The 23,056-nt window shown below is 50.1% G+C and overlaps 1 protein-coding gene across 1 annotated transcript in view; it reads left to right on the forward strand.

The window, feature by feature from the left end:
• Sdk1 (sidekick cell adhesion molecule 1) overlaps positions 1-23,056 on the forward strand; it is an 898,365-nt gene that overhangs the window by 747,394 nt on the left and 127,915 nt on the right. The window contains exons 21-22 of the mRNA XM_060368045.1: positions 2,068-2,259; positions 6,486-6,607. Coding sequence (XP_060224028.1) covers positions 2,068-2,259; positions 6,486-6,607 — 314 coding nt within the window. The remainder of the gene's footprint in view (positions 1-2,067; positions 2,260-6,485; positions 6,608-23,056) is intronic.

A 23,056-nucleotide genomic window follows, 5' to 3' on the forward strand; every position in this document is an offset into this window, starting at 1 on the left:
TAGACTAGGATCAGAGGGAAGGGGAAGAGGACCTCCCCTATCAGTGGACTGGGAGAGGGACATGGGTGGGGAAGAGGGAGGGTGGGTTTGGGAGGGGAGGAGGGAGGGAAGTACAGGGGGGGGATACAAAGTGAATAATAAACTGTAATTAATAATTAAAAAAAAAAAGGCCAGGCATGGTAGCACACAACTTTAATCCTAGCGCTAGGGAGGCAGAGCTAGGTGAATCTCTGTGAGTTTGAGGCCAGGCTGGGATGCATAGTGGGGCCCTGTCTCAGAAAATAAAATAATAGAATAAAACACAAGGAAAAGTAGAAGTGAATTGGTTGCAGCCCTAGAGCAACACAGTGTTGATGCTATGGTTATGTTCTTCCTTGTTTAGACCTGGCAATAAACAAATTTGGCATATAGTCGGAGGGGTACAGGCAGAGCCGCTCACACCGCATCCCCCAGACCGGAGGCAGAACCAGATGAACGCTGGGGCTCAGCTCTTCCTCCCCTTTCTATTCAGTCCAGCCCATGAGAAGTGCCACCTACGTGGAGGGTGGGTGATTCCCACCTCAGTAAATGCGAAGCTAGAAAAGCCTCACAGACATGCCTGGAGATCTGTCTTCTCCGACACTCCAGAGCTTATCAAATTGACAGAAAAAAATCAGCCGTCACAATGCTACAAGTGGCATTTTTATTGTTTTTCCCCAAAATTTCAAATTAGCCATAAAGAAAGAACTAATGAGGGTACTTAGGTGTCAACACCCGTGCATGGAAGTTGAGCTGGAGTACTGAGATCTTAGCACCAATCTGTGGAAGCTGAGCAGGAGTACTAAGCTCTTAGTACCACGTGGAATCTCTGCGGTGTGGCAGTGGGTGAAGGAGAGGCTAAGGCTTGCCAGTGGACAAGAGTGGACTGAAGGTGGCAGTCGGAGACAGCCTGGGACCAACCCTTCCCTGCCCCGAGGGGAGAAGGGAGCGGGCACGAGGACCTGAGGCCCAGGCAGCCTCAGAGTAGGGAAGCTTGATGCTCCATGCACCTGGGAGAGACCCACTCCACCACTGGCCAGTGGAATTCGAGTAGCTAGGGGAACCCAGGGCCTCCGTGGGCCAGCATCTCTCCAGTGGTCTCTGCTGCCTTGCTGTTCCAGCTGCACCCCCACCCCCACCGTCTGAGTCTCCCTGAGGGTGCCTGGTAGTTACCACACTGTGTGATGACTGTGGGGACGGGGGTGGGGGGGTGAGTTCTGACATTAAATTTTTTTCAAAATATTAAAGTCCCGAGGCGCCATCCTGTAAGTTTCCGTTCACCCGCAAGAGCAGTTTCTAACTTTATTTATGGCTTTCATCTGAGTGAAAGGGAGCCGAGATGCGTCTTAGCCCCGAGCTGATTGACTGAGGAGAGGGAAGAGCTGGCGTCCTCAGCAGTTTTCCTTCGCCCGGGGACCCGGGAGCTCTCTCCATCACTGTCCCCTCTTTATGAGACACTTTAAGCGCCCTCTAATCCCATCAGCTCCCCTCCGAAGGGTTGACTTGGGCACCAGTTGGGTCTTTTTTCCTCTAAGCCCCAAGTCATGATGGAGTCTGAGGCTGAATAAATTGTGATCAGGAGGCCCTGCCAACCCGAAAGGGGAACTGGGAGGAAAATTAATTTTTTTTTTTTAGAAAACAGAATCTTCAGTAAGGAGAGAGGCAAAACTCTAAAGCAAAGCAAACCTGAGGGCGAAGGGGTGGGGACAGGTAAGAGGAAACCAGAAGAGTGGCCTGTCAATCACCACACAAAGGAAAAGAAATGTGCTCTCAGGGTAGAAGAGTTTCCACACCTGAGGTGGGACCCCAAAGCGAGCTGCTGATTTGGGGTGGGGGCTGGGCAATGGAAAGAGCAGTTTATGCAGGGTCTCCTGATTCCACAGGCAGAGCTAAGCGAGCATCCTGGGCTGTCACTCTCTTGTCGGTGCACCAGCTCCCAGGAGGAGGCTTCTGTGGGAAGACCCTGGGCCTCCTTCCAGTCACCCCTGAGTCTGTGTGCTCTCCCGCTGTGCTGGAGGCCCTGCCTTAGCCGTGCCCTTGTCTTTGCAGGCTATCAGATCTCCTGGGAGGTGTATGGCAAGAACGGCTCTCGGCTCACGCACACCCTCAACAGCACGACCCACGAGTACAAGATCCAAGGACTGTCCTCTCTCACCACCTACACCATCGATGTGGCCGCCGTGACGGCTGCAGGCGTGGGTCTGAGCACATCGTCCACCATCTCTTCAGGGGTACCCCCAGGTCGGTGGATCGTGGTCTACAAACTTTGCCTGTGCTCATGATCTCTGACCCTTCCAAGACCGTGGCATTTCCAGGTAGAAGCCACCAAGTGCCTCTTGCTGTGCCCTGTGAAAGCTCAGATCCTGCATCACATGAGACACCCCCACCCCCACCACCCCCACCCCACTCCTGGCCCAAACATCTAAAAGACCATGAAGCTCAGAGCTTTAACCCCATGAAACGGTAGGAGCTGGGGGTTGTAAGAAGACAGAGTGGGGCTAGCGAGATGGATCCGCAGTTAGGAGCATGTGTTACTGCTTCAGTGTCGAAGCTTCAGGACGAAGCTTCAGTGGCTGGCCCCCACATGCTGGCTCCCAGCTCTAACTCTAATTCCAGGGCAACCAGGGCCATTTTCTGACCTCTGGGGGCACCAGGAACACACACGGAACACATACCTCCATGCAGACAAAGCACTCATGAGAGGAAAGGGAGACAGGTGCAGAGCATGGGTGCCGAGTTCAGCAAGCCACTGAAAGGGAAGAGACAACTTAGATTCCTCCCGTCATGTCGGTCTGACACTCGCAGGCTCTTCCTATACCCCTAGCTCCTGCTCTCCAGCTTTAAAGCTTCTGCCTAAGATGGAGGTGTGTTTCCAGAAATCACACAAACACACACGAATATAGGCAAGGGGTCTAAATTAATGCTGTTAAGTCTCCTACCGTTTCAAAGGCCTCCCCTGCAGGGGCTGGAGAGATGAGGCAGGGATAAGAGCATTGCTACATGAACAGGAAAGCCTATGTTTGGAACCCCACACCCACATAAGAAGCCACATACAGCTGCAGCTCGATCCCGTAACCCCCGCACCAACAGGGACGAGGCGGAAGCAGGATGGCTGGGGCTTGCTCGCTGCCAGCCTAGCTCCATGCTCACTGAGACACAAAAGAGTAAGGTGGAGAGTGATAGAGTGATGACCTCCTCTGGGTTTTGTATGTGCACAGACATGTGCTCCGCACATACACACACACCACATACACAGTACATGTGGGTGTGCACACACATCCACACACGCACGTGAGTTTGCCTTTTTTGAGAAATAGGACAACCTTATTCATAGAGGCCCAGAAAACTCACATGAAGTCGACTCATGTTTGCTCCTTGCTTCCAGGGCAGTTTCATAACCTGACTGTTTGCTCTGGAGAGTGCCACATTTGTCTAAAGATAATGTAAAACCAGTGAAACCTGAGCCCTCGGGAGCCCCGCATGTCCGCCCTCACCTCTCCTCATGTGCCACTCTAAACATACTCCCTCTAAGTTTATATTTCATGTGGAGGCAGAGGAGGAGATTGAGGAGCAGCTGGAACCATGGGATGACCTCTCCTGCTGCCTGCCGGAGATGGTGCTCCTAGTCTCCATCAGCAGGGGGAGGTGGGGCCAAGCCTTTCTTTCCACCCGCAGATGGTAGCCATTACCCCAGCTAGTGGCCCTGTCACTGACACAGGTGCCAGAATGACAGGTGCTTGTCACGCCACTGAGAGTGGGGCCATACCCAAGTGGAGGGCGGGGAGGCTCCTGAGCTTGCCTCTGGTAAGCTCTCCATCCCATAAACCCAAAAGACCATCTCACCAAGGCAATACAGCATCATCTAAAGTCTTCTGCCTACAGAAAGATTCCTTTTAGAATGTTTCATATGTATTCATTCTTCTTCTGCATGTGGGCCCAGTGCACACATGTGCGGGATGGTTGGAGGCCAACATGTGGTGCCTTCCACAATTCCTTTTCATCTTATTCCAAGACAGGGTCTCTCCCTGAACCTGGAGCTCACTGGTTGGCTAGAGTGGCCGCCTGGCAAGCTTCCAGGATCCTCCCGTCTCCGCCTCCCCAGAACTGAAATGGTAGATGTCAGGACCACACCTGACTCTTTATGTGGGGTCTCCGAAAGTGTTTCCAGCACCAGAGTGTCTTGGCGGTCGGGGACCAAGGAGTGCCACAAAGTCACACCACGCAACAAACCTCACGCAGAAGGTTTTGGGGGAGAAACATAGAACGGCGGCTGCCTCTGAGCAGGAACAGACAGCAGCAGGCCGGGCCGAGGAGTGGGCTCTTGAAGGGTGTTTGGAGCATGCACAGGTGCTAGCGGAAAAGTTCAGCATGGCTGGAAGTATTGATGGACGTTGGCCCTGAGGCGTGGGGTTGGGGATTTCCAAGCCCCAGGTTCAGAGACGGGCCAGGGGCGGGGTGATTTTCCACTGGCCTGTTACCCTGCATTCTGAGGGCCTGACTTCAGTTCCTCATGCTTGTCCAGCTGGGATTTACCAACTGAGCCATCTCCCCAACCCATACTCCGGCCCCCATCACACAGACCCCGAGCCACAGATTTAGAATATCATTAGGACATGATATTCTCCTAGCAGTGGCCCTGATGTGGGCACTGTTTGAGGAGTTAAAAATAGAGCCTTGCACCAGGAAGAACGCGGGCAGCACATCTGGTGTGAGTTACAAAGTTCCGTGGCCCGGATGCTGTCCAGCCATGACAGGGAATGAGCGCACTGACCTCTGGAAGGCACCTACACTCGGCATTACTGTCTCTGGGCTGTATGTCACCTGGAGCTGCAGAGGGAGGGTCAGAAGGAAGACGGAGGTGACTATGCTTTGGGTGAGCCTCATAGCCGCGGTAGAGGGAGACTGCTGAGGTGCCACTCAGGCCAGATCACCTGTAGCTGGAGGGCTGTGCCAAGACACTGGATAACACCCTGAGTAAGGCAGGAAGAGCCTCCTGCTGCGATGAGCCTTTCTGAGGAGCAGGCTTTTGTTTGCCTAGCTGGAGTTTTCTGTCTGTTACACAGTGAAGAGCTGTTATTTTAAGAAGCCAAAGAGCCAAGGACTAGAAAGAAGAGTCACTTGTCCTTCGCTTTAAACATTTTCTGCTTCAAATTCATTAAACCAGGTACAGAAGGACCCTTGAGATCCTACAGACCCTGCTTATGACAATATCAAGCTGTTACCTAAGGGGCTTTATTAGCCCACGGCAAGACCTGCCTTCAAATACCCCAGCAATGCAAGCTAGGACATCGCCCCTTGGAAACCTGAAGACAGCAAATGGACTCTCTTTCCTTCCTCTCTCCCTCTTTCCTTCTTTTTCCCTTCTCCCCCTGTCTCTCCTATCCCAATATTTATGGCCAGCACCTCTTTCTTTCTTTTTCTTAGACCCTGGATATGGAACCCTGAGCCTTGTGTACGCTATGCCAGTGCTCTACCACTGAGCTAAATCCCAGCCTTGTTTTTGTTTTCTCCTATTTGTTTTAATTTGTGTGTGTGTGTGTGTGTGTGTGTGAGAGAGAGAGAGAGAGAGAGAGAGAGGGTTTCCTGTATTCCAGGCTAGCCCCAGACCGCCTGTGTGGCTGAGGTTAACCGTGAACTTCTGATCCTCTGCCTTTATCTCCTGTGTGCTGGACTTCAGGGGTGCTCTGCCTTACCTGGTCTTGTGCAATGCTGGGGGTCAAGCCCAGGGCTTTGTGGTTGCTGAGTGCACACTGACTGCTGAGGTATACCTCCAGCCCTTTGTCCTGTCCTTTTGGAGTAGTTCTTGTCTGCATTGCTTCCCATTTTCTCTCCTTAACCCATTATCTTCCCCTTGGAAATGTCTCATTTTAAACACTTTGCTGAACTTGCAAGTAAGCCTGGCCTGTAGAGAGCAGTCCCCCAGTGTGTCTGTGTATGAGCGGGCTTAAGCCCAGGGACCTCAGGTGACGGGGCTCACCTTCCCCCTCATGTCATTTCCACAATAACTGAGTCCAGGAAGGAGTTCTGCGCTGTTGACTGCTTCTGGTTGTCTTGGAAACCACATGTTTTTATCCCCTCCTCAACCCTGACTTCCGGGGCATCATGGGATCAGGGAAAAGAATTCAGACACTCCTCTCTTGATACCAGGGTAGGAGCCTGGAGGATGTAATCATGTTCCCTTGTGCACAACCAGCATCTATTAATTATCCGCTCTGTACAGAGATGAATAAGGCAGGAGTCTCCTACTGCCACTTCAGATGGCCCGGCACCCAGCAGGTGACCCCGTTAGAGGAAGGACCCTGCTGCGAGGCCTTGCTGGGGGATGCTTCTCACTTTCACAGCTTGGCAAACAAGTACCTGGTGCAGTAAAGAGCCATTCTGAAGCTATTACCTCCCTAACGTGCTTGGCACCCACCTAGGCTGAGACAGACGTTAACTCTCTTCCTGCCTCTCTCACTTCCCTCTAGACCTTCCCGGTGCTCCATCCAACCTGGTCATTTCCAACATCAGCCCACGCTCAGCCACGCTCCAGTTCCGACCAGGCTATGACGGGAAGACAGCCATCTGCAGGTGGATTGTGGAGGGGCAGGTATGTGTGTGGCCCATGTGCCTTAGTTACCTTTTTCAGTGCCATGACAAAATGCCTGACACAGCAGCTCAAGAAAGGAAGGCTTACCTTTGCTCACGGTTGCAGGTACTCTCCATCAAGGCAGGAAGTCGTAGGAGCAGGAGACAGCCAGTCACATGACAATCCACTATCAGGAAGCAGAGAGGAATGATTACTGATGTCCGGCTCATTTTCTCCTTTTTATTTAGTCCAGGACCCCAGCCCAGGAGATGGGGACAGTCATATTCAGAGTGGATCTTCCTACATCAACTAACTCAGTCTGGAAAGTCCCTCATACACATGGCCAAAGGCATGTCTCGTGGGTGACCCTAAGTGCTATCAAGTTGCCAGTATTAACCCCCCCCCAGCATGGGAGTAAGGCTTCCCAATAAAAAGACGACAAGGACCCGCCCTTGAGCATTGTTGGTGTTCCCAGGCACTGGAGGGACTCTGGGATACCTAAAAGGGGTTGAGCTTGGAGAGGAAGAGCAGAGACAGGAATGAAAGCAGAACTGGGGACAGGATGAACAAAGATGAGAAGACTGGGGTCCTATCAGATGACCAGAGAAGTGAGAATAAAGGTGAATTCTCAAGGGTTGTTCCAGCATGGTACCCCAAGTTAGGTCGCATAGCTGATTGGTTTTTTAATTCTCCATCACAGTTAGCCACTAGGACTGTTACAGCTTGTCTGGCATAGAACATCATGGGTTCAGCATCTTTTCTAGAACAGGCTCTGTCTCGAGGTGCTATTCTGGGCATGGAGGATCCAGGGGTAGCTTGTGCTGTGAAAGGAAGTGTTCTCTCCTGGGTGGAAGGCCGCCTTCTGCACCATGTGTCTGGAGACAACACAAAGTGTTAGGAAGTGATAGGAAGATCTGTCACATGGGTCTCAGGATGGGTCATGCAACAGACTCAACGTAGTGCCAAGGGCTATAACAAGCATGGGAGGGTCTGGGCATGTGGGAGGGCTGTGTATGGATAGGGTCTGCTAGCATGGATGAATACCACACATTCCACGTTCTGATTTAAAAGAACCCTAAGTGGTAAGATCCGGAAGTAGTTCCTGTGTCATTAGATCCTGGTGATTTATTGCTGTTCTTGCACTGGGTTGGAGAAGTTTCTTCTGGGAATTGGTTTTCAGTTAAGAATCAAATCTTACACATACATGTGCAAAAGTTTCACCAAGCCCCATCTAGATGGTTTATACTGGGGCTAAGACCATTGACTTCAGAAAAATAAGAGGTATCAGTATTTGATATCTAATCAAAAAGAAAGAAGAGAGAGAGAAAGGAAGGGAGGCAGACAGAAAGGCAGAAAGACGAAACTCCCAGTTAATGAAACAAAAATGATGGAGGCAGAGTTTGTAACACTTACAAGAAAAATGTCTTCAGAAAACTGTCACAGCTCAGTGTATGTTGGTCCTTGTAGCCCAACAAGCACCATGTCGACCAAGGCATCACACAGGCTGTGTTCCCAGAGCATCCTTACACTCCGTCTTCCTCCCTCTCACCCCTCCTGATCCACTGGCAGCCACTTGTCCTCTCCCTGTCACTACAGATCACGTCTCTTTCTCAGTCAAAAGTCGACTGCCCTTTTTCCTGGTGCCATGTCCTGTTGACAACACCTAGGCCCTGGAGAGGAGCCTGCGTGACTCCTTTAGTGGTGCCACTCAGCACTCCTCTGAACCAGAAGTTCGTTACAAAACCTTGATGAGATGTGTCCCTCTCTTCTTCCTTCCCCTGTCCCCCCTTCCTGCGTCCTCAGCATATCCTCGGTGCTCTGAGCATGTTGAGATGGATCAAGAGCATGGAACCATGCTGAACAGAGCAGCAGGCAGGAATGAACTGCCTGATGCCTGATTTCTACTCTGTCAGTGTTTTATCCAATGGATTCATCTATGCTTACTCTTTTACCTGAATTGTTTTCTTTGGACATTTAGAATGGTAATTTTTCTCATTCCCTCAACCTTTACTCATTCTGTCTCTGGAACTTTGAAGGCAAGGCCTTACCCTCATCCTTCATGTTAGTTAGGTTCCCCAAAGCCAGGAAGGCAGAAAATTCATTTAAAAATTATAAAAAAAGGCACTGCCTACTTCTAGCACTCCTACGATTGCAACAGTTATAAGAGATATTCTTTTATGGTGTGTGTGTGTGTGTGTGTGTGTGTGTGTGTGTGTGTGTGTGTGTAAGTTGGAAGTCTTCACTATCACCTTGTGTGAGACAGTATCTCTTGCCTGCTGTGTAGACCAGGTAAGCAGCCTGCTGAGCTTCTGGGAGTCTCCTGCTTCTGCCTCTGATCTGTCCGCAGGAACACAGGGATTGTGAACATTTGCTACCGTATCCAGATTTATGTGAGTTCTAAGAGTTCAAACTCAGGTCCTTATGCTTTATCCATGGAGGTATCTCTCTCTTTCACCCCCATGCTATTCCTTATCTCTTCATGAACTAGGTTTCCTGACATGAGGACATTTGGTTTTCTGGTGGTACATGACATTCCAGGACATGGTGCCTTCCTGCTCCAAGCTCCTGTGAGCTGTTCCTATATGGGCTTCAGGTAGTCTCAAGGAGCATTTAAAGATCACAACCTGAGCATCAGGAACTGGGGAGTGCATTGTTACCATCTGCTCATTGCTTCTATACCTTTCTGGTCTAGAGGAACAATATAAATACATTTATTTGTTAGATTTACTTATTTTATGTTCATGAGTGTTTTGCCTGTGCACATGTTTATGTATCATATATGTGCTGGTGTTCGTGGAGGCCAGAAGAAGGCCTGGAGGTCAGAGTCTCTAGACCTGGAGTTACAGACAGTTGTAAGCACCATGTGGGTCCTGGGAATTGAACCTGGGTCCTTTGGAGGAGAAGCCAGTGTTCTAAACTGCTGGGCCATCTCTCCAGCCCCAGCAAAGATGTTTTTTTTTTTTTTTAAACACATAAGGTCATAGTGATATTTTCAATTCAAATCAAATATCATTATTCTTAAATTTATATCCTAATTTTGCCTTATACTTAAAAGCATTTTTCAAAAGCACCAATGTTCTTATTTTCTTCACCTGACTATTATATTGAGTGCAAACCTGTGATTCCAACAGCGTAATCAACAAGACTACTGAATGCAATGTAAGTGTTTGTCCTTGGGTTTAATTCTCTCCTGCATTCACAGCCAAAATGTTGAGCTTTAAAAAAAAATCACCCAACAGTATTCTTTCTTTCTGTGCCAATTTGTATATGACCAGACACATCCATTGCAGGTGTTGTGTTCTTTTGCCTTGGTTATTAGCTGTTACTTTCTTTAAAAATCATTTCACCTGAGAGAAATTGCTAGGGCTTTTTATTTTCACTTTGTAGCCATTTGCATTACTGCAGAATCAAAGCTGTAGCAAATGATATTCTGGGAAGTCTAGGTTCTCCGCTCTGTGGCTACAACCTATGGGTCACCAGGCCTGCTTGAATTTTGCTCTATCCTTGTATGTATGTGTTCATGCATGTGCAGGTGCACATATGTGCGTATTTCAGGTAGAGTTCAGAGGTCAACCTCAGCTCTTGTTCCTCGGGTGCTGTCCACCTGGGTTTTGGAGGCAGTCTCTTATCGGCTTGAGGCTCACCAAGTGTAGCTTCCTGGCAGCGAGACCTGGAGACCCTCTTGACTCTAACTCTCAAATACTGGGATATTAGTGCGCATCATCTGTGCCCAGGTTTGTGTTGTTGCTGTTCTTGTTTTTGTTTGGTTTGGTTTGGTTTTTCAAGGCTAAGTTTTTGTGTGTAGTCTTGGCTGTCCTGGACTAGATTTGTAGACCAGGCTGGCCTTGAACTCACAGAGATCCGACTGCCTCTGCCTCCCAGAGTGCTGAGATTACAGGTGCACACCACCATGCCCAGCTGATTTGTTTGTTTGTTTGTTTGTTTGTTGTGTTCTTCTTAAGTTTGGGTTACAAAGTAGGCTTTCACCGGATGAGCTGTCTCCCCAGCCCTCTGCCCTTCTCTTTGACAACAGTAATAAATCTGCATATTTCCTTTACCTTTCTTATGTGGAAGGTGGCCTCTTGCCTTGCTTCCCTCATGTGATAACTGCTGCTCATCTGTGCGCTTCCTCGTGGCTCCCTCCATCCTTCCGGCAGTAAGCTGGTCTCCCCAGCCTGCACCTGCTATGCACCAGTTCTGCATGTCAGGCACGCGTGTTCTACCACTGCCACCAGCAAACTGCCAAACACTGAGCGCATGCTATTAGAGTTCCGGAGGTCACAAGTCTAGCGTAGGTTTTATGGATAAAGCCCATATGCAGCGGCCCCTCTGGAGACGCTAGAGAGGAGCTGGATTCTGTGATCATTGACATGTATGTAGAAGTCAGTTGTGTGCGGGGACCCTGAAGTTTGGTGTGTGGGAAGCTACCTGTCAGCAGGGCGGTTCCAGTTGCTGAAGGTCACCTTGTTGGGTGTCTCAGAGAAGTCCCTTCCTATCTTCACAGCAACGGGGGTCATCTTCAGGCTCAGACTCATGCTTGGGTCTCATCTCACTGACCCGCTTCCACTGCTGTGTACCCCTGTGATGACTTTGGACCAAAAATTTAGTGGGTTTTTTTTTTTTTGTTTTTTTTTTTGTTGTTGTTGTTGTTTTTTCCTAGACAGGGTTTCTCTGTGTAGCCCTGGCTGTCCTGGACTTGCTTTGTAGACCAGGCTGGCCTTGGACTCACAGAGATCCTCCTGCCTCTGCCTCCTTGAGTGCTGGGATTAGAGGTGTGTGCCACCGCGTGGCTTAATCTCACTCTTTCAATGTGCTTAGCCTTGTTACCATCAGCCTAAGCTCCTAGGCTGTGTGTCCCCATAATCAAGGGGGACCAGGGTTATGGAAGGATTATTGCACCAACAAGTCGATCTTATCATTTTCAGATTAGACCCAGGTATGAGGCTTATGGGCCAAACAGTGACTGTAGGCTAATTCTTCCTAGAAGCTGCCAGACATCTCTTCTACGGGTCTACACACGGCATGCCCATCAGAAACATGTATGTAAAATGAGATCTAGAATTCAAAGCCTAACTTCCAGTAGAATTAAGTGCAGCTTCTGAGTCTTCTCTTGCATGCTTCTGGATTGGTAACAAGGATTTCACAATGAAGGAGCCTCACCCAATTTCCTGGCCCCACTTCTATTCTGATCTGTACTTGGATGTATTTACAAGCTTTTCTTTCCCTTCCTTCCTTCCTTCTTTTCTTACCTCTCTCCTTCCCTCCTTCCTTCCTTCCTTCCTTCCTTCCTTCCTTCCCTTCTTATTTCCATCCATCCATCTTTTTTTTTCTTTCTTTTTAAAAATATTTAATGCTGGGCCAGTGTATGGTATGCCAGTGCTCTGCCACTGAGCCACACCCTGGCCCCTCACTGGGGGATTCTAGGCAGGGGCTCTACACTGAGGTATTCTCTAGCCCCTCACTGGGGGATTCTAGGCAGGAGCTCTACCACTAAGCCACACCCCAGCCACTCACTGGGGAATTCTAGGCAGGGGCTCTACCACTGAGCCACATCCCAACCCCTAACTGGCACTGTGCCACTGGTCTACATACTTAGCCCTTTCTATTATTTATATTTTGAGACATGGTCTCATCAATCCACCCAGGCTGGATTTGAACTCATCCTATAGCCCAAGCTAGCTTTGAACCTCTTATCTTCCTGCCTTAACCTTCCACATAGCTGGGGTTGCTGGTCTACTACACAACACCTGGCATCTCTGCCTGTTTTATTTATTTTAGGAGTCTTGCTGAGAGAGCTCAGCTCCTTTATCATACTGAATTGAAACAGTGATAGGAGACCATCTTTCTTATTTCTAACTTTAAAGAAATTCTTTAAGGTTTTATTATCAAATATGACATTTATGGAAGGCGTCTTTCTTTTTTATAGCTGGTCTTTTCAGTGTTAAGACAATTGTTTTCCAACCCTGGTTTGCTGGGACATTTTCCCCCCTTATTATTTTTTTTTTACATTTTATTTATTTATTTTGGCAGATAGGTGTGCACATGCCACAGCACATATGTGAAGGTCAGAGGGCAACTTGGTGGAGCCAGTTCTCCTTCGGCTGTGTGGGTCCCAGCAGGGGAACTCAGATCGTCAGGCTAGACTGCAAACCCTTTATCTGCTGAGCCATCTCCCTCTCCCTGCTGTTGTTTGACACAGAGCTTAGCTTTTCCTGGCTGAAGGTCAGGCTTGGCGTCTAGGATCAGTGGCTACACTCTTCATCTGTCCCTACCACTCTGGGTACTCTCACAAGGACTTTCTGGGGCCTGTTACCCCATAATAGACCAAGTCCCCTGCCCATGGCTCCCGGGTCTGCTTCTCAGGGCTGCCTGAACGTCATTCCAAAGCTGTCTCTTCACATTTTACCTACAATGCAACCAGTCATGAGTCTCTGCAGTGAAGGCTGTCTTCCTAACAATGGCATGACCTTTGCACCCGGAACTCCCAGCAGCTGTAATTGCCTACAGGATCGAGCCATCCATCATGGAGGAGTGAGGGGTTTATGAGACCCCACCCCTTCCAGTGGGTCTGTGGGTATTTCATGGCTACTGAGGAGGGAAAGAAGGAAGTGTTATTTTCTTCAGTAATATAAAGACTGGGAAGAGGAAAGGGGCCGATGGGAGTGGGACAAAGGCTTCCCCTGCCTTTAAAATTAAGACAAACTGGGTGGGAATATGGCTCAGAGTGAGGACCAGCACACAAGAGTGTAAGGACCAGAGTTCATATCCCCAGCATGCACAGGACAGCAGGGGTGGGCAGGAGGTGGTGCTGGTTCATCTGAAATCCCACCCCTCAGGAGGGAAGGAAGGGGTCACCAGTACAGGCAGGTTAGCTAGAATAACTGAATCATCAAGCTTCCGGTTTGTGAGAGACACTGCTCAGTAAAGTGGGGAGTGTTTCTGCCTGAATTAATTAGCAGCATTTTTTTAAACATGATTTCCCACCCCTCTCCTCTTTTTCATTTTCCTCTTCTAATGTGTGTGTATGTGCTACTAAGGATGGACCTTAGAGTCATGAATAGAGTAAACAAGCACTTTTCTACTGAGCCACACCCCAGCCCCTCACTGGGGCATTCTAGGCAGGTGCTTTACTCTCAAGCTACAGCCTAGCCCCTCACTGGGGGATTCTAGGCAGGGGCTCTACCACTGAGCCACACCCCAGCCCCTCACTGGGGGATTCTAGGCAGGTGCTCTACCACTGAACCACACCCCAGCCCCTCACTGGGGGATTCTGGGCAGGGGCTCTACCACTGAACCACACCCCAGCCCCCTTACTGGGGGATTCTGGGCAGGTGCTGTACCACTGAGCCACACTCTAGCCCCTCCCTGGGGGATTCTGGGCTGGGGCTCTACTACTGAACTACATTCCAGGGCCTCTTTATTTTCTATATTGATACAGTCTCAGTAAGTTTCCCAATTTAGTCTTGAACTTGTGATTTCATCCTGCATCCTTAGCAGGTAGAATCACAGGTCTGTAACAGGAGGCCTGGCCCCACTCAAGTCATGCTTACCATATCCCCACTACTTCAGTCCCACCTGGTTCTTTTGGCTGAAGGTGCTGATATTCTCTGGGCTGTCTCTGGACTGGTACTTCAATTTTGCTGTGCATCTGCCATTTTCTTTATTGGCCATTTCTCCCCTGAATTCTTTCTTCCTGGTTCAACTTCTTTTTCTTTCGATTACATCTGTTAGTTTTTCTCTGGATTGCAACACTGAGAATGTTAACTTCTCCCATGGTGCAATCAGGTAATCTAGAAATATCTTTACTTTAGTGCCATCCTCCGAACGGCAATTCACCATTCTAAGTGCGGGAATAGAAAGTCTGGAGATAACAGCCCAGTTTCCTCTTGTTCCTGTTGCTGATGTTGAAGTTTGCTTCCTGTCCCATTTTGCTTCACCAGTAATCGAGGCCCTTAGGGCTCTTTCATTCTGGAGCTTCACTCTGTGTCAGCTCTAGGAGACTCTTGTCCACTTCCTTCGTGCATATGTACAGTGTGCATGCGTGTGTGTGTGGTTGTGCCATTGGGCATGGAGTCTGGAAGCCAGAGGTTGGCATCAGATAGCTTTCCAGGTTTCCTCTGCGCTATTGATTAAGGTAGGGTCTCCTGCTTATCCCAAGCTAACAGGTCCACCTAGCCCAGCTAGCCAGCTTGCCCGAGGACCCTGTTTCCATCCCCTGAGTGCTGGGGGTGGAGCTGGGCCCCCATGCCCATCGGGCTTTTATCTGAGTGCTGAAATCCAAACTCTGGTCCTCCCTTTTGCAGAGAAAGCAGTTTACCCGTCCAGAAATTTCCCCAAGCCCCAGGATGCTTTTGAAGTCAGGATGTATTAAACACTTCTAATCTAAAAATTCATTTGTTCTGGAAAATTCTTTGTCACAATCTGTTTGAATGCGGCCTCTCCACTGTCTGTTGTCTCTTGCTGGGATTCTTGCTGGATATAAGAAATTGCTTCTCTCTCTATCCTCCTGGTCTCTTACCATCTGCTTCCCATTTTTCTTGTCTTTATCTCTTTGTGCTCCTATCTAAATAATGTCCTCAGATGTAGCTTCCAGTAAATTAATTCTCTGTTGACCTGTATCTCATTGGTTTTTTTGTCTCTTTATAAGTTTTCAATCTCTGTGGCAGTTATTTACACTTTATATGGCGCTGCTTTTTCTTCATCTCTGCCGCTTAAAATAGAAGGTAATAGTGATATATTCTGTCCTTGGTGTTACCGTTTATTCTCTGTGTATGTGTGTCTCTGTGTGTGTATGCGCATGCGCACATGTGTTTATTTACATTTGTATGGGAGCCTGAGGTCAACTGAGGGTACCATTTTTGAGGACACTGTCCATTTTGGTTTGTTGTTTACTTGTTTGTTTGTTTGTTTGTCGACAGGATCTCTCACTGGCCTGAATTAAGCTAGGCTGGTTGGCCATCAAGCCCCAGGGATCACCCTGTCCCTGCCTCCCCAGCACTGGGATGACAAGGTCTGCACCATCACATCTGGCTCCTTACATGGGTTGTGGAGACCAACCCAGGTCCTCACACGGGCAAAGCGAGTGCTTTACCTACCGAGCCATCTCTCCCGCCCATGCTTGATTCTCTTTGTTTCACTCTGGTTTAAAGTCTTGGTGATGTTGGGGTCCTAAAGCAAGGTTCTACGTGAGCCCAGTCTAGCCCCTCGTGACCCTTCTCCCCCAGCCTCTGCAGTGTTGGGATTGCAGCTGCACTAGCCCCCAGCTACAGCTCATCCCTGTGTGCCTTTCTGTGACTTCTGGTGTTCAGTTTGCTTTGGTTTTCCCTGTAACCACCCTCAGAGATTTCTTTAGAGGTAGCATTTTCACATGTCTTCCCAATGCTTTTTAATCACCATTTGGTATTCTCCTTCTCTAAACCAAAAGTGGGACATGTATGAGATTGTTAAATTTGGGGAGATGTGTTTCTTCCTTTCTTCTTCTTCCCCCAGCACCCAAGTACAGGCCTGAGGGAGGAGAGGAATCAATCTCCGTGTTTATAATGAATGCTACCTTAGTTCCCCTTTCCAGCAGTTGGGGGGCCTTTTCATTTACCTCAGTTTTGTTTTCAGAGTGTGAGGTGGGCAGAGTAGACCCCTCTGCTTGTTTCTGCTGTGCAAAGGCCCTGTGATTCACCTCCATGGACCCTCTTCCACCCCTCCCTTGCTAAGAGTGACCCTCACCCAGTTTAGCCATACTTGCGGTTTCTGTGGTTGAATGGCTATACCAGGGTGACTGCTGTATCCTACCCAGCTCCTCTCCAGCTTTTTGGTTTATGGGTTTGTTCGGCCTGCTGTGTTGCAGGATGTGAAAGACTTTTAGTCATATCCCTTCTACAATACTTCTGTTAACTTGGAGTCTAAAAGTTGAAGCCTCAGAATAGAAGGCAGCTCTTTCCCCCCTAAGGCCAGGTTTCTGAGCTCTCTGCATCCGTGTTCCCAGCTAGCTAACACTCAGCTATAAATAGAGGCTTACTTCCCACCCCTAGAGGGCCTGTTTTGAGATGCACCTTCGGGCTCTTAGGCGCATACCGAGGGCAAGAGAAGTTAGAAGGAAGCTGCTGCAAGTCTCCTCTTGCTGTTTGAGACCCAGAGCAGCTGTGAGAGGGCAGGACGTGTGCTTGGCTGTGTCATCTCTCCCCAGCTAGAGCTCTGTGCCACATGAAAGCGACAGCATTTCCCTTTAAGTGTCTGAATGGGCTCCAGCAGAGTGCCGGGGAGTGAGGGGCACGGCGTTTCATACAGTGCAAAGAGCCGGTGCTTCCCTCACATCCTTTACAGAGGAGAGCGGGAGTGGAGTGTTCCAGAAGGCTCTGCTTTCACTGCCAGGCCCGCCAGAACGCCATGCCTCCTGGGAGCCTCCAAAGCATACACACGGCAGCAAACCTCATGGGACCTTTCCAGGAAAGAGAAAGAGGTGACCTCAACTCCTCTCTCGCAATGGAGTGGGCCGCAGCACAGCCCCGCTGGCCACCTGAGTGTGATGGAGTTGTTGGGGTCACAGCCTGGGCCCTGGCAGTCCTAACGAGTCAGGCTTGAACTGCTAACTTCTTGAAGAGACAGAGACAGAGAGCGTTATTTGAAGTGGTCATGTTGGGAATAAAGAGGTCCAGTGCCCCACAGTGAATCTTTGGGGTTCTGACATGAGGATTGGATTATAAAAGAGGGCATTTCCGGTCAGGTCAGAGAAGCCCCCACCATTCTTGTCAGCACCCTAGTCTCTCCTGCAAGGAAATCTGAATTGTTGTCAAAACTGTGTGAAACCTCTTTCTAGGAGACAAGGTCCCATCTGGCTGGCCTCGGCTTCAGCCTTTTCCTTCTCCCAGCACAAGACTGCTAGGGAAATTCTAATTTCTTGGAGTCCATTGTTTTACTAGTGAGATAGCCAAAGGGAGGGGCACAAGTGTCTCTAGAATCTGTGTGTGTCTGTGTGTGTGTCTCTGTGTGTGTGTGTGTGTCTGTGTCTGTGGTATGTACTTGTACATGCTTCATATGGGCACATGCAGAGGCCAGAGGTTGACCCTGGGTTGTCTTCCTCAGTTGCTTCACTCTGTTGTCACAGACAGGGTCTCTCACTGAACCCAGAACTTGCCATTTCGGCTAGACTGACTAGTCTGTGATCCCCAGGCTCTGCCTGGCTCTGCCTCCCCACCCCTGCACGCTGAGGTCACAGGCACACACCGCCACACGCAGCTTCTTTTCCCTGGGTACAAGAGTTATGAGCGTTGAGTGCTTATGCTTGCACAGCAAGGGTTAGGCCACTGAGCCATACCCCTGCCCCCGTCTTTAGAATAGCTTCATTCCTGCCTCGGGATGGTCATGAGGGACAGGGCGGGTTCTCAGAGACCTCGCCTGTAGGATGCCTCACCCCTGCAGAAGACACTGGTCCCAGGGTTCTAACCCAGCTTCCTGGCCAGCCCACCCTCACATCCCATCTTTAAAAGAAAGACCCGGAGTGAAACCACTGGCCTAGGGCCACACAGTGAGGATAAATGCCCATGAAAGGCCTGGAAGGTGGTGGACGCGGACCGGCCCTGGAGCTAAGAACGAGACAGTCTTGCTGGCGTGCTCTTTCTCTAGTCACTCCGTGAGCTGACAGGAGCATACTGGGAGACGGTGTGGGTTGACCACAGTGGTGCCGGCTGAGCCCACAGCCCAGCACTGGCCCCCACACAAACCAAGTCTTCCTGTGGAAGAAAAGCCGTTCGTTCATTACCCAGGGCACTCGTGCCAGGGGCAGGGATAGGTGCCGAGGGCACTAAGACTCGTAGATGAATATGGTTATTCACACTCACCCTGTAAGCATGCCAGCTCATGAGATTATCTTTAGTAGGTGAATGAAAACTAAAGAGAGTTGGTCAAACTAAATGTGAAAATGGGGAAGGGTGGGGTGAGATTAGGCAGTTTGCCAGGGGCTGGGGAGATGGCTCAGTGTGTTTGGCGCGTGCCTTGCAAGTATGGGGAACTTGGTTTCATGCTCCCTGGATCCGTGTTGTCTGTTTGAAGGTGGGTGTGATGTGTGATGGCACAGGTTTGTAACCTCAGTGATGGGGAAGTGAAGACACTTAGAGCCTGGGGTGTGCTGGCCGAAAGCCTAGTCTGCTTGATGAATCTAGGCCAGCGAGAGACCCACCTCAAAAATCCAGTGGGACGGTTCCCCGCTTGACCACTGGCTGTCACATATATGTGCACACAAGTGCATAGATGCCTGTGCACAGACATGTAAGACATGTCCATTTCACACACATGAACTCACACACATATACACCGGAACACACACACACAGGCTTGCTAGGCTTCCAGAGAAGTGTGGAGGAAGGAGAGGCCACACCAGGCAGGGCTGCGGACGGCTCAAGATGGGAATGACACAGAGCTGAGTGTCCAGGCTCCCTGACATCCCCCACTGAGCAGCCAGGATGAGGAGCAGAGCTCCCTCCTGGGCCAGTGTGGGGCAGCATGGCCTCCACTCCACCTCCATGCCCTGCCCCCTAATTCTCAGTGCATCTTTATAACTAGGTCTCTCTGACCTCTATAAAAAAATCTAAGGGTTTTGATGTTGTCTGGTTTGTATGTACGCATGCATGTGAACACGCTCGTGTGCACACAGCTGAGTACATGTATGTGTGTGCAGGAAAGCAGAGGCCAGAGTCAACGTCTTTCTCTTATGTGTGTTCTGGGGAATGGACTCAAGTCTCTTCTAGCTCCCGGAAAGCACCTTTCCTGTAGCCATCTTCCCGTCCTGCCTCCCACCAAGGCTCTTGACTTCCGTTGCCCTCAGTGAATTGTGGGATGAAAGATGCTTGCTGTTGGAAATGCCCCTTGTAAGGCCCTTGTGTTGATGCTCAGATGTAGGTTAAAAAAAAAAGAAGAAGAAAGAAAGAAAGAAAAATAAGAATAATAAGAAGCAGCTTTGGTGGGTATTTCTGGCTCTGTAATGCTTTGCTTAATTAGTAACCTCTGGCTGCAGATGGAGCAAAACAGCCCTTCCCAGGGTTTCACTGCAGTTGGCAGCAGCACCTGCTGTCCTTGGCCACCCTCCCCCACCCCTTGCTGACTCCTTCCCTCCTCAGCCCCTGCTGCACATGGCCATTCGCTGTGCTCTAATAGCCAGAATTGCTGCCCGTCTCCTGCAAAGGCTGCTCGGGGCAGGCTTTTCGGTAATGAAGACGCTCTCAGTAACATTTTGGGTACAGATAAAACTGTTTCCATTCTGAAAATGGAAAGCAGAGATGGGGTTGGGGAGGCCCACTGAGTGCTTATTTGTGCATAATGGTAGCCATTTTCTTAAAAAGGAGCTGTTTTAGAGAGTGTTATGGGCTAATAAAATAAAGCACAAGTCTGTTCCACGCTGGTCTCCTGGTAACTAAGGAGCAGTGGGGATGGAGACAGCATGTGGCCCCGATGCCCAGCGTCCCCAGAGGTGACACTTACCCATCCACATTGAAGTGATTTGTGCCTGGGGGATGCCAGGGCACAAGGTGATGCTGTGTGTCTTCCAGGTGTGCCCAGCGGGTGCCAGGGCCTGGGTTGGACGGAGGCTGATGGATGGGAAGGCCACAGGTGGCGCTTCGCTTTCCCGTGCGCTGCCACACGTAACCACAGGACGTGTTTACCTAACAAGCCATTTTATTTGATGCCTCTTGAAATACACACACCCTAGAGGTGAATTCCAGAGCAAGCCTGGTCTGGACAGCTGAGCGTGTCTGTCTCCTGTCGGAGGCTTCTGTTCCTAGAAGCGCATTCCCCTGGCCTTCTGCCCCAGCAGCCAGGGGATAGATGGCAAATAGTGGCTGAGAATCCCAGCCTGGGCATCCGCTCTGCACCCTGTTCTGAACTCTACGGCTCTACCCCTGCCTCTAGCCACACTAACTGCCCAGGCTCAAGGCCCAGGGCTTAGGGCACCAGAGGCAAGACAATAATAATAATGGTACATGGACATCCGCTGAGGGACTCAAGTGAAGCCTGAGTGTGGTCTCCTTTGCCGGTGAAAACTAAACCCACGGATGGCAAGGGGCTAGCCAAGCTGCACACCAGGGCCCCAGGCTCCAGCTGGCCCTCCAGGTGGGGCGTCTCTGCAGACAAGCCCACCTCCCTGCTCCCCACCTCACCTGCTGTAGGAAACAGACTCCTCAGGACTGCCCAGTTCTCACAGCTCTGTGTGCACATACGTCCTGCCCTTCTTATTATCGTGTGTGTGTGTGTGTGTGTGTGTGTGTGTGTGTGTGTGTGTAGGCATGGTACACATGTGGAGGTCAGAGGACAGCCCCAGGTTTTGGTCTGGGCCTTCCACTTGTTTGAAACAGGGTCTGTGTTCACCACTGTTTCTTCGGGGTTACTGGCCTGGAAGCGCCTGGGAATTTGCTTGTCTCACTGTCCCATCTCTTGGGTGCAGGACTCAGATTACAGATGCCTGCCGTGGTGGCCAGCTTTTATGTGGGTTTGGGACATCTGAACTTAGGTACTCACATTTATACAGTAGGCACTTTCCCCACCAAAATCCACCTCAGCTTCTGCACTTCTGTCACGTGGCTACTGCCCTTGTCTTCGTGGGGAGGTTGGCTGGGTGAGGCCAGGACCCTTGCCCTACAGGTCTTGGCTGTGACTTCACACCGAGACAGGGCCTGGTGCTCACATAGCAGGAGCCAGCAGATGGACCATGGCACAAATGCCACATGGGGACAGAGCAGCCCCTCTGATGGAGAACGGCTCCCTTGAAGTGTGCCTCTGTCTCTTTGGCTACGTCACCTCTAAAGGTGCAGGCTCTACTGGCCACACCCTCTCAGCCCCACCCAGGCCACCTCCTGTCCTTGCCCACTGGATGTGGGCTCTGGAGAAACAAATGTCAGCGTTGTGGTTGCAGTAAGCCCCCATCATCACCGAATTCCTTTTCCGTAACAGGAAGAGTGACATTATTTTCCAGCCGTCTGGAGCATGTACAGAGGAAAGCCGTCAGTGGCTCTAATGGGCCCTTCAGCAAAAACACCACCTGTCTGTGTAAATCTGCAGAGGCGGCGTCATTCTTTGCTCTGACACGGCGCCTCCCCCATGCGCTTGGGTTCTATGGTGACAGGTGACAATGAAACACACTTGGATATTTCCAAATGTTTATTGTTTGTGTGGTTGTCTATAATGACCCCCTTCTTGTCAAGTGTTTCAGCCAGCATAGGAAATCCATAGGGTGCGAGGACTGTGGGCTCAGGATTGGTTGTGCAGGCAACTCAATTGGCCTGCCTTTAGGGGCCGTTAGGGGCCTGACAACGTCCTATGTCACTACCTGCATCCTATGACATCACCTGGGCCAGGTGCTTCAGCTATAACCTGTCTGTCACAACCTCTCTCTCTCTCTCTCTCTCTCTCTCTTGCGTGCGCGCTCGCTCTCTCCCCATCTCCCTTTCTCTCTCTTTTTTCTCTCTCTTCCCGTCTCTCTGCCCTGTGCTGCCTCTTTCTGCCCCACTCCCTCTCTCCTTCAGTTTCTTTTCCCTTCCCTCCTCTCTGACTTTTCTCTCTCAGGAGTCTCCACCATGCTCCTTTTTCTCCTCTTGTCTGTCCCTCCCCCAAATAAATCTCCTTCATATTTAGATCTGTTGAGTGTATGGCATTTTTAAATAGAGCCTAGCACTTGGCCTTCCTGCTTTTTAGTCTATCAGAGCCTTTTAGAGCTTATTATGGGGACTCTTGAAGACTACTCAGTCGATGAAATGCCTGCTGTGTAAACCTGAGGATCCCAGCACCCACGATAAAGCCAGGGTGGGTAGCACGTTCCTTTAGTGCCATTTCTGGAGAGACAGGAGCAAGAGGATTCCACAGGTTTGTTGGTCCAGTCTAGCAGAATCAGCCAGCTCCAGGTTCAGGAGGCTTATCACCAGGGTCACCTTGCCCTGATCCTTTCACGCTAACTCTTGCTTTAGAGCCACGTAGGTGTTTCATTTCTCTGGCTAGTAGATCTTACAGTCATTTCTCTTACTTATCCCTTGCTGCCTTGTCCCTAGAAAGCATTTATTAAGCACCAACTGTTTGGTAGGTTTGACTGTTTCTAGTGTCATGCATGGTACAGAACAGAGGACTGAGGCAGTAGGGCTCTTTCTGGCCCCAGTGGCGCCCTCACACCCTGCAGGAACTCATAGGTTTTGTAGAAAAGACAGATGGAGACATGATCTAAGGGCCACTACCAATGAGGCCAGTCAGGGTGGTTTCACATAATGAGATATTGCTGGCAGAATCTGAGAAGACAAGTGAGTGGCTGGTTAGTGCAGTCAGACAGGGCTCCAGAGGTTACGGTTAGGACCTGAGGGAGGCCCATATTACAGCAGGAAGAGGACATCCTAGGCAGACAGGGGTATGGACGGAGAAGCTTGGAGGGGGGAAGATGCCTGGTACCTGCTGCTGTTGCTGTTGAGGATGGTGGTGGTGATGATGTTATATTTTTTTCTGAGA

Source organism: Meriones unguiculatus, chromosome 15 (genome assembly GCF_030254825.1).
Source record: "Meriones unguiculatus strain TT.TT164.6M chromosome 15, Bangor_MerUng_6.1, whole genome shotgun sequence".
Taxonomy (NCBI): Eukaryota; Metazoa; Chordata; class Mammalia; order Rodentia; family Muridae; genus Meriones; species Meriones unguiculatus.